Genomic DNA, 12,194 nt, shown 5'->3' on the forward strand with positions numbered 1-12,194 from the left:
CCACGCGCAGGTGCATGGCGGCGTACGGTCCGGGTGGTTACGAAAACACGCTGTAAATGAAGTTATTCCGCTGGTGGGTTAATAACGCTTCTAACGCCCCAAAAGATTGTAAAATTTTGGAGGCGGTGCGGTTCGCGCCAACTTCCTCGACCGAGTAAGGAGCACCTTCCGAACGAGGATGGTTGAAAGTTGAAGGAAGGTTTGAATTGGCGGATGAGAACTCCGAGAGCGCAATAAGCAGTAGCTTAAATAGTTAGGAGTTGCTCGAAATTGACAGGGAATACGAGTAATTCTAAGTAATGAATTGATAATTTGAAACGCCAGAACCTCTGGTGTATTTAACACGATGTACGGAAAAGTAGTCATTTCGAGCACTTGCATCACCGAAGCACAAAAATTGGAAACAAGGTTACATAGAGGCACGTTTGTAGGAACTTTTTGTTTTTGTGCCCCTAATCTATCAGCCGAGCAAAGTGGTCTATTATAGAAAATTTTCAATAGTCGCATCTATGTGCCTGCAGCGTCGCTTTGAAGTTAATTATCGTTTTCATGCCTGATAAATCAATTATTCGGAGTAAAATTAATTCAGTTCGCCGATACTGCATGGTACTTGCCACCTGGTACGTTATTTTTATAAATTCGAGTGAAATCTTTTGGAAATACGGTTTTAAACCCTCGAACAAGAGGAAGAAGCGAACAAAAATTGAATGTTTCGGAGGTGTTAAACTAGAATACCTCTCCTTAAAGGGGAATGCGAACTTGCCCGGACAATGGGCCACCTACTCTCCCCCTCCTCCGTCTGCTCCTCGAATATCCCCGAAATCTCGTTTCAGGCAGCTGCACTAATGCCGTGGAACCGTCTGTAACGCGGCCGCGATTGTCGTAGCTTCGTGAACTGTGAAGCGTGCTACGCGTTTAGAAACTTGCGAATGTTGACGTTCCCGACGTAAGCAACATCGTATAAGCCCAACCGAGCGAATCGTGTTTCACTTACGGCGAGTTTCGGTCCCTGGAACTCGAGACTCGCCAATCGCGAGACGATAATGACCGGTATGCGTGGATTTCGTGCGTGCAGAGATAACGCCACGTTTCAGATAAACCAGATTGCGCAGTCGACGGATTCGAGGTTCCCATCTATCATTCATCACGTTTGTTCCACCAGTTTATTACGTTTCCACCGATACGAAAGAACATAATTCTTTTAAATTGTTTTTTTTAATTTTTAAAACGCCTATCGTAACAATGATGACTAGGAAAATCGACTTTGGAGATTTATTATTACAAAAACTATCCAACATGTGACATTTCACTTTTTAATAGATCTTTATTTAAGTTTATACATGTCATACATATTTTTCGAAACCATGATTATGGATATGAGGATAAGGGTTGCAGAGTTTCATAAGTGTATTTTCTTCGAAAGATAGAAATTTTATAAAATGGCTAGTCTGAATAGATATATCGCATGAACTGACCTAGTTCTAGATTATCAGCCCCCGCGAAATAAATTTATAAAACTAGAACAAAGTTGTTCCTAAATAATTTTAAATCGCAAAGGTTCTCGTAGGATTGGGAAATGTGGATTTTCGAAGTAGACTGTAATTTATGCGTGAATAATCAAAATGTTCACGGTTGTTGACAGGGGAGAGCGGAAAATCGTCGTGTGCCACATATCCGCGGCGACCGGCGTCGATTTGTCCTCAGATCAACCGTAAAACGTGCCAAGGAGTCGTGCATTATTGGTATTCTCGGGTGCGCTTTGTAATCATTGGCGTGGATCATGTTTTACGTACGCTTTACGTAAGCCTGAACATGACGGTATTTGCATTACACAATTGTCTATGAAACGTCCTGGAAACAGTTGGCTTTCTAACGCCCCCGGTCCGCCGCGTAGTGCCATTTATCAGGAAAATTTTTCCAACAATAAGGTGCGAAGAAAGACAGTGCGCAGAAATAACTACAATTTTACCTTTCGATTCTAGCACGGACCTTTGAAAAAATCTCAATTTTATCAAGTACCGAATTTGAGGTTAGAAAAATATTCTCCCCGACCACAAGACTTTAGCAAGTTTAACATGTTGATCATGATGTTGTCAGATCAAACCTCTCAAATTGTCTACGAAAACGAGCTTTGTTTTTAGACAATTGAAAATTAGCATATCCACAATTTGTCATAAAACTTGGATGTATTTTCTTTAATATCTAATCTTAAGAATTAATTTGTCCAGCTCTTCGATGAAAATTGATGTCATTCATATGTGTGTTAAACCGTTGTAAGCTACAAATTTTGATTCGAACGGCAGTTTTTAGTAACGCGAAGCGTAGCTTTCGTTCGCAAACGATGACTAAATATCCGTTCGGTTTCGTTTCTCGATCAAATTCACGTCGAAGCTTTTAACGTCGTGCTGGCGGACGCTAACAACACTTGGATGAATTCGCGGATACGACAGTAATTGAAGCGTTATCGGGCGACCGAAACGATGTCGCGAACACAGCTACATTCCCGGCTGGATTAAAGCGTCATCACCGGCCCGTGTCAGAGTACAACTGTGATCCTGTAAACGACCCTTCGGAGAATAAACTCCCTTCCAGTATTTATGGACTTTTGGGATTAGCGGGAGAAAGAGCGGAGGGATTGGCAAGTTGTGCTGTCGAGAGCGTTCCGAGAGACCAGACGGGGGCGTGGGAGGAAAAGTAGTGGGGATCGTACATTCTCAAGTAAGATCGCGATCTACGGTTGTTTATGCGATACCTCGGAGATAGGGGTGCCTCTTTTGTCCAGGGGCGGTTTTCACCGTTCGCTGGAGATACGGATGAATAAGTTTCGGGGAGGCGACGTATTTCATGTACCGAGCGTGTGTACACGCTCCGTTACGTGGTCGGCGTGGTTTCGCGAACGCTTTACACAGGCTCCTGCTTCCTCGCGGACGGTTTAAGAGACTTAACCCCTGGATCAGTGTATCGTGATAAGCGACAAAGAAACCGTAGTGACTCGGTGTAATTGAACAGCATTATTGTTTTAACGCGTTTTTGTCGTTGGGACACCTTAGCCCCGTTTGGAGGGATTTTAGTCACACTGTAGATTCAAGCGACGGAAGAATTTTTATATCTACTCAGGGTGATTTTAATACCTGGGCCAGAATAGAACTACGTTCTACACAACTTTCATGCATCATTTAAATTTCATTTAAAGTTTTCATTATGAACGCAAAAGTGAATAACTGTTTTAAAAATTTCACTTCGGTATTTCTCAATTTTCCTAAAATGTAGACGGTCAAAGTGAACAATCATTTGGGAATATCGATCTTTATATACCCGTGGCCCTTTCTGAATGAGTGTGACTATATGTTTTTTATAAAAAAATATTGATTTAATAAACATTGAACAAAAGGCCACGATAAAAAAAGCTTGGTATATCTGGTTTTAAAAATTCTATTAATTCGAAATAAAAGAATGACGACGCCCCGTGTTTGGCGTGAATATAGTTTTGATCAAAACTACAGTAAAAAAATGTTTTGAGCAAGAATAGAGAAACTTTATAGAAGAATAGAGGAAAAATGATTGCTTTTTTTTAAAGGTAAAAAAAAAAAGATTGCAGGTGTACTGATATATTATTTGTCACATTAGAAAGTACGGTAGGTGCTTAAATTATTATTTTTTTTATTAAAAAATAGAAACAATGAACTTTTCACAATAATCTAAAATTTAAAAAGAGATTGAAAATTTGAAGTCGTAACGACTATAAATACGTAATAGACATCATGGAACAAATAGCAATTTCTCTTACGAAAAATAGTAACGTGTGGTCTTTAATAAACACGGTGCTTTCTGTCTTTGGTGCAAATTGAACGGCTCGCCAGTATTTCGATAGCGGAAATTTCGAAGCAATCCGAAAGGCCGTGGAAATGCACCGCGTCGGGGAAGACAGAGTAAACACTTGAATTATTTTACCGTTACGTCTGTCACTTGCATCTCGAGAAGCAATTTCTTGTAAATTAAAATGAAATTGAATTAAACAGTTCACCCTGACAAAACATCTGCCGGATAAGGTAGCAAAGAAACTGGTAAATCTTTCGATGGCGTTTCTTTGTTAGCGATTCTTCTTTGTAACGAATCAAATTTATTTCGAGGTATTTAACTTACGATCGCGAGAAACTAACTGTGCATTTTACTATTCGAACGTGGATTGTGTTCTCACAAAGTAAGATTTCCTTTCTTATCGAAAAATTCTTTGATAGAAATTAATTATTAGAAGAATTTTCTGTGAATAATAATTAAAAAAAAATACTTTTTGTTTTCTTTTATAATCGATACATCTTATACTTAGTTTTCGATTTCACTCGCCAAATAAAAATAGAAAAAGAAAATGTATATACAGAAACTTAATCGTATCAATCAGGGTGAAACGACGAGGTTCAGCTATCTAGACAATTTTATAGCTTAATCTAACAGGAGACAAACGGTGAAATTGTCTTTGAATGTTGTAAATGTAAATATGGAAACAATTGGATGTTGCTTTTAAAAAGCCAAAAATTTTATAATTCTCAGCAAGCTATTTTTGTCAGACATAATACTTGATACATATTCGTAAATATAAATGATAGATAATAGAGATATGACAAACAGGGGAATTTTTTTAACGAAAGAATTTTAATAATCCGTGTATTGCAATCTCGATTTCGTCTACAATTTTGTTGAAATTTAAAGAATACATAGTTTATAACTTCGTACTTTATTCGATCGTCGAAATAGTCACCTGTAAGCTTGTATCTATATTTGTTCTTCACTATTTCCATAGTTGAGAATGACGATTCACAGAGGTAGGCAGAAGAATGCCATCCCACGTAGCGCTATATGAACTGGGATCGGGCATTCATCTTTAGGGACAAGAGACCATATGTTGCTTTTAGAAGGTATAGTTCCCACAACAAAACCTCTCGACGTAAGTTCACTTTTAAGAGCTATTAGCTTGCATTTCTGAGGTTGAACATCTTCTTGAAAGCATTACTCAATGCAAGTAGATAAATTTTAGATATCAAGGTCTGTGAAAGGAAATGTCAATCTTAAATTTTACTCCAAACTTGCCTCTACTTTCTACGCATTTCTTGCGTTATAAAATTCTCTTAAAAATCATTTAAAAATAAATAAAATTGATTGATTAGATATTGAAGAAAAAAAAGAATTCTTTACAAGACGTACACTGGCAGCCAGAAACGAGATTTTTCATGTCGGAGCACTAACACGATTTTTCGATTCTGTATCAGGTATCTTTTCTCTTGCTTTCAAACTTTATTCTGTTATATACAAATTTTAAGAAATAATCACAGTTTTATCGCACGTTTCAATTTTCATCAGAGATCAACGTCATAGCGAGATCATAACGAGACACCACATATTTAATTATACATAGTCGAAAGAATTAACCCCTTGACGTACGATTTAATTCCAAATAATTTTTCAAACGTATACTATTTAATTTTGTTTAAATTTGGTTTTAGAAAAAACGGCCACGAAAAAGAATAAATGTACTTTACAATTACCTAATGAATGTAAAAAAGTGTTGATTTTAATATATAAGACTTGATGACAAGTGAGTAGCCTTATGATTGTGAAACTTGACATCAACAATTTGTAACGAGTCAAACTCGTCATTGTACGTAATAGGGTTAACGGTGGTTTGCGACTGTTTTCCAAACTACTGACAATTTGTTAATCGTTTCGCGCACACGTAACACTCGTTTTCCTATCTCGAATTCGAATTCCAGTTGGAAGAAATCGCGCGAGACGCGGGAACGCGTCAAACACCGTCGTCTGTTCGAGTCGTTAGAACACCCTCGGATCTTACCACCTAACGGTTCGCCTTTCTCGCGTACTGTTCGCTTAGGCGCACACGCACACGCGGGAGAAATGCCGGCTCGCGAGAGGCAAAACGAGAAGATACCGGAGAGAGCGCATCTCCTCCGGTCGCCGAGTGCCTCCACCTTGAGAGTTCAGACAGCGAGGGCAAGCTACGAGAGCGAGAGAGCCTGAACTCGGGAGGCAGAGAACGTTGAAGTCTGTGGGATCGGGTTTGGAGAGGGGAAGTACGTTCTGTCGGGTTTGTGAGCGCGAAGGAATTGGCGGCAGCGGGGTGGGGGGTGGGTGGAGGGGTAGAGAGAGCGGAGGCTAGAAGCGGGGCTGGTTGCCGTGGATGGCGAGGCGACGGGGTGGATGACTAGGCGGGAGAGGGGAATCGCCAGCCGGTCTCGTGGTGGGGATCTACTCGGTGCGTCGTTGGTGGGGGGTGACGCTCTCCTGTCCCCTTGGCTCGGTTAGTTTCTCCGTCGACGCCGCTGGAAGCGGATCGAGCGTGTCCGTTGTTCCTGCTCGTGGACGATCACCGCGCGGCGACCTGGTGTACGGCCTCATCGGCTGATTCGTTTCACTCGGGACCAGGTGACTCTGTACGATCTCGGATATGATCACCGTGGTGACTCGCGTCGCGCGAGATACACGGTCCCGATAGCGATCGCGATTATCGTTTTGGGAGGATTTCGAAGTGGACCGATTATTTACAGTGCGAAACAAGTTCTTCGCGTCACGTTGTGTACTGGGTGGCAGAAGGTTTTTCAGTGCTCGACGGTCTTATTTATCTCGTTTTGCGGGAGTGTGACGTGATCTCTTGGCTTCGATCGTCAGTGAGACTCGACGCGGAAGTGAACGACGCGGAAGTGAGGAATAATTTTAACGAGGATCCAAGTGCCCAGTATCGTATAATCTCGTCCTGGTGATCGACGAACGTAACGCGGGGAGCGTTCGAAGGACCTCTGGTTCGGCCGCGAAGCCTAGCCGTCGGACGCCAGGACAGCGATCGGTGTCCCGATCCTGCGGAACCGTAGATCGATAAGGGATAGTATCGTCGATCTAGTTCGCTTCGATTGGATACCAACCCGAAAACGGAGTGATTTACGGAGTGTCAGTGACAGTTCTGTGTGTTATCCGTTCAAGTTTCGTGCGATGTACATCGACCACGCCGTCTTCGTCTTCCATCTTGTAAGTACATCCGACCCGGATCGAACCCCCATCGATCCGTTCAAGATATCGCGGTTCCCGCGCTTTCCATCCGGAAAACAGGCGTCGTTTTGGGAAGAAGATCTCGACCAGCGAGTGGAAAACGAGGCGATCGTGGCAGCGTGCTATTCTATCGTGGAACCAAAGGTCACGAGAACCGACGGCACCGGTGACTTTGACGCGTCTCCCGCGGGAAGAGCTCGCATTAGGTCTCGTTTTACAAGCCGGTGCTCAAAGCCATGGCACAGACGAGTTTAGAAACCCGCGGCTACGACGTTCTCTGTACACGTGACCCGAGAATCTGTGCACGTACAGCGGCTGTCGGCCCTCGTGCACGTATTTCGGAACACGGTCGGCCAAGCTTGACCTCGAAAGGATACTCCGCTGCGACGAGAGCCTCCTCGTAAACCGTTTTCAAAGACTCGTCGAGGGACGCGTTTTGTTACCTGCGCGGAGTCGTTCTAAATACGGTTCAAAGCTCGACGATAGGAATTTAAAGAATCGAACAGATCGATAGAGAAACTGTCAGCGACCACCGTCGGTCACGATGGATCGCTGGATCTTCGATTCCTCATGCGTCGCCATTTTTAGCACGTGTCGAAAAGAAGGTTTTGCAACGCAAATCAGGGAAAGTTTGGGTACCTTGCGGGGGAGTAGCGTGTCGAGTACGACTCGCTTAAGTGATTTTTGAATTCTCATTACCCGCGGCTTCCAAAGTGATTAATTAGGAAATTTTTTGATACGTCTGTGGAAAGTTTAGGGAAAAGTGTTGCTCTGTTTTCGCGACAGCAGTGTTTACTAGTATTTAGTTCGCGTGGTTCGAAACTCTGAGAGTGAAACGATCGTTTTCGAAGAATCTAGCACATGGATCATTGAGTCTCGTCTCCCGATTCCTTAGAATTTATAAAATCACGAATTTTATATAAAACTTGGTTTCCCGATATCTGGTAGAAATGGCTATTTTTGAAAGTCATCTTTTCCTTGACACGTTCAGACCACGTTGGGAGAGAAAATTCTTTGTACAACGTGTCCTCTTCTATAGATCTCGAGGAATCAGGAAACGATCGTTTGATCGAGGATGGAAAGATTGTGACAAATGCATCCGTAGGTCGGAGAGGCATATCTAGTGCAATTTAACTAGGTGATGTCATTCTTGACTGCATTGAAACGTGATTTGTTTCCCAAGCGATTAATCGGAAAATCGTTTGGAAAGTCAGTGGAAGGTTTATCGATGTGTTGTTATAGAAAAGCAATTGTTATAAAAATATTTTTTCTTAATTTGTGGTTTAGTGGTTTGCACTGTGATAGGAGTCTTTAGTTTGTTTGGTGGATAATTCTGGCCAATAGTGATATTTCCGAAAAATCTGACGCGTCGAACTTAATTACGTACTTACATCGGTAGTTTCGTCTCGTTAGCCATGGAATCGCGCCAAAATTAAACGCGCGGAAACTAATATTCTCGAGTGTTCGTTAAACAACATGTCGAGAAAAAGACTTTCAAAAGTGGCCATTTTTAACACATATCGGGAAACTAAATTTTTGATGGGAAAGTTGTGACAAATGCGCTTGGAGATCGGAATATCAAATAGGACTCACCTAATAAGTGATGTGTGATTTTCAGTTTCTTTCCAAAGTGGTTAATTAAACGTTGGAAAAGTATCTGACAAGTTAAACGAAACTTTGCGTAGAAGAGTCTCCGTGATTTCTACGATACGAGACTTTTCTCAAGTTTTCCACGATAGCAGTGCTGGTAATCATTAAATTATCATATAAAATCCTAAGGAATAGTGAAATAATCGTTTTTAAAAATTGTGACTGGTGAAAAATCGTTACATATATTAGCTTTCAATTTATTATCTATCTTTATAAACTGGCCTTTTTAGGAAATAAATATTTTAACGTGGCCATAAATATTTAACCATTCAAAGCAATCAGAAAACAATATTTATGTTAATCGACGTACGATGGGAAAGTTGCGATAATCGTGTCTAAAGATTCGGAATACCATAACGATTACGTATCGTGGTTCGTTTTCAAAATCATTACAAAAATCTGTGACGTGTGTAGTGAAACTATTGTTCTTCGAAAGATATTATCGATGCATAAATTCGAGTTTATTTGGTGCTCCGTAACAACTTAATTTTCACATAAAAAGTAATACAAATTGTATGAATATTGGGTGTCTGGAGAACGTGCGATACGCTAATTATTGGTTTCTTCAATCGACACGTGTGGTATCCGCACTTTCAAACTTATGAATAATACGTACCTATAGACTGTGTAATTGCTAGTTATAATTCATCTTATTAGCACAAATCGCCAGTGTGTGACAGTTGATCTTGAAAACCAATATTACTTTCTTTAACAAAGACTATTTTTTAATTTCAATTCGATTCGTGAAGTGGAAGTTGGAACCTTCGTTTTATTCGATAGCGCATACCTTTGGCAAATGAAAAGTTCAATTATAAATATAATAAACTGGATCGATAGAGAAGAACGGAGACTATAAGATGGTGTAGAACACGTGTACGAAAGGCAATTTTTGTGTACAAAATTTCCTTTGGAAGAAAAACCACAAGTGTAATTCACCGCGTTGTATGTACAAGGAATGGTCGCAGTTTGTTCACCGCGTTAGAAGAATTCGCATAAATGGTTTGCTCCGTGCGCGTGTGTGGATGTTTCTAGTTATCGTTAAGCCCACGTACACGTATTCCGTGCAACGTTACTTTTCGGAGGAGTACCTAAAGCAGTTTTCCACCGTTGCAAGCTGTAAAATTCTTGGCGAACGATGCAGCAGTTGTTGCTCCCCAGCAGTTTTACGATTTCTCCGTTTTGCTAAACCTTCCGTGAACCGTCTGAGTGTTTTTCTGAATAATTACTTGCGGAAACAAGCTGTTGTGTGGAGAAGACGCGCGTTAAAATGACTTTTAAACCGGAAAACTGCAAAAAATCTCAGATTTGGAATTCAGATTTAACGATCGAAATTTTTGATGAAAGGTCATTTCACTGTTCGTTAGAATTTTATTTGACAGAATTTTTCTTGCATCGTGACATCGCACGAAGGCTACTTGCAATGTTTTTGGCTAAAAATAATTAAAATTCTTGTTCTTTAATAATAATTTCTACAAATATACTTATTTGTATAGGAAAAAAATAATATATTCACAAACCTTTCAATGGCGTCAAAGTAATGGAAAGAAAATTCGTAAATAGTTAAAAATGATACAGCAAAACACGTAAAGAAGATTATACTGGTTTCAATACAGCATTCTTATATAAACACTAAATATCTGGCTAATTGGACGAGTTCTATTACCTCTGGGATTTCGATATTCGAGTCTCACCATGTTTATATATCAGCAGTGATATCCTCTTTCTATAGGAGCTGCAAGAGATACTAATTCCTTTCCACAGTTATTTCATCGTTTATCCCTGACTCACACCTGAACTTTGATCACTCATTTTCGAACCTCCGCCTCTGTGTCATATATTTTTGTCAGTTCTTCTTCTAAACTAGTATTCTGATCGACTATTATAAAACTCGTCTACTTAAGATTGTTAGTCAAGAAACATTTGAGAAGAATTGCGAGACTGTTAACTGCTTTCCGATTCCTCTGCACATACGCGTAAAAATTTTTAAATGCTAAAAATCGCCATTTTCGAGCGTTGTGCTATCGCCGTGGCGTTGCAGGCTCCTCGGGGAGGATAAGTTACGACTGTAAGAAACTTCGGGATAGAAGTTCCTCGGAATTTAGGTGACGCGGGTGATCGAAGGCCTCTCGAGAGGAGCGCCAGTGTGATTCATTTATATCAACATTGGAGCGCTTAGCGATTAGGCGGCGTCTTTCTGTGCTCTAGTCGCGGATATCGGTAGTTTGACGAGCATAAACACGACGATGTCCCCTATCAGTAGATAACGCGTCGCGGATGAACGGTGAGAGTTCAAGTCGCGGTTCAACGCTGCGGACTTCGATGACATTTGCCGTCGGAATTCTTCGCTTCTTGCGTACGATTGCTTTCTCGACGGGGACAGGAGCCTCTAACCCATTCGTGGAAAAACTAGTCGGTTAATTCCCTCTCGTGGGAACGCAAGTTCTGCCTTTGACAGGCTCCAGTGATCTTTTTGCCCCTAGATGGGTCCGTACTCTCGCCCGTTTCCCGAATTTTATCCGTCGTTCTTGCAGTTTCTAGTTGTAGAGCGTAAGTGAAAGTTAGTCATTTACTGTATCTGTTTATTGAAAATAGAACATCGTTTTTTTTTAGACCCTTTACAAATCTCTATCGGATGATTTGACACTTCGATCGCTAGACCAAATCCCTCAAATTGTCCAGGGAAACGATTGTTTCTAGATAATTTATTTTCTTTAACATCCAATTTTGAGAATTAATGTTTTTAGTTCCTCGATGAAAAGTCATGTGTTAATAGATTCTTTCTTCGAGCGTGAATCGAGAGAAACCTTATTTTTATGCATCAGTGCTTAATTTAAGTATATCAGGAAATGGGAATCGAGTATAGAAAGAAAAAATTATTTCTTGTTAGTCTCTTAGCATTAGATAATTCGTTTAAAATTAATACTAGTATTAAATTGTTTTTATACCGTATGCGATGGAATGTTGGAAAATGACGTCTTGATTCTTGAAGTCTACGTTTCCATGCGTTTTTGCACGTTCAAGAATCGTTTACTTCGAGGAAACACGTACGATTCTACGAAGGAATCATAGAAATTGACTATAAGTGAAACTGAAACTGTCACTTTTTACGACGAAGCTAACTTTCTTGGTCGGAAAGAATCTTCTCAAGTGTAATTTTCTTAAAGACCTGACATTTAACAAGACTCTTTATAGCTAGATCTTCCAAGATTAGTTTTTAATAGACGAATGAAACGTTTTCTCTCAGTCTAATATCACATAAGAGGCGTCTGAACGCGAAGATATAATATCGAAAGAGTAGCTGCAGTTATATTAACTTATTCGATGTATCTTCGTTTGCAACGATAGTTTCTTCGAATCTGTGCGCAAATCGTACGATCCTAATGCTACACTGGCAAGTTTTATTAAGCTGGTCCCTTCGAATACGATTGTAATCTACACAGACGGAAGCAAAATAAAAAGACTCGATGTCCGTGGGCGCTGCCTGCTACTGC

At 40.5% G+C, this 12,194-nt stretch overlaps 1 protein-coding gene across 8 annotated transcripts in view; it reads left to right on the forward strand.

Annotated features, from left to right (window-relative positions):
- The window catches only part of LOC143347259 (latrophilin Cirl), a 610,528-nt gene that overhangs the window by 128,065 nt on the left and 470,269 nt on the right, over positions 1–12,194 (forward strand). For 3 of the 8 annotated variants that reach the window (XM_076776302.1, XM_076776310.1, XM_076776304.1), the window contains exon 1: positions 11,139–11,250. The exons of 1 other annotated variant lie outside the window; for it this stretch is intronic. In XM_076776302.1, the coding sequence (XP_076632417.1) occupies positions 11,184–11,250 (67 nt within the window). In that variant the 5' untranslated portion in view covers positions 11,139–11,183. Of the gene's footprint in view, positions 1–6,333; positions 7,033–11,135; positions 11,251–12,194 lie in introns of those variants that run through there. 4 more of the 8 variants (XM_076776305.1, XM_076776306.1, XM_076776303.1 and 1 more) reach the window with 2 other exon arrangements.

This window comes from Colletes latitarsis, chromosome 10 (genome assembly GCF_051014445.1).
Source record: "Colletes latitarsis isolate SP2378_abdomen chromosome 10, iyColLati1, whole genome shotgun sequence".
Classification (NCBI taxonomy): Eukaryota; Metazoa; Arthropoda; class Insecta; order Hymenoptera; family Colletidae; genus Colletes; species Colletes latitarsis.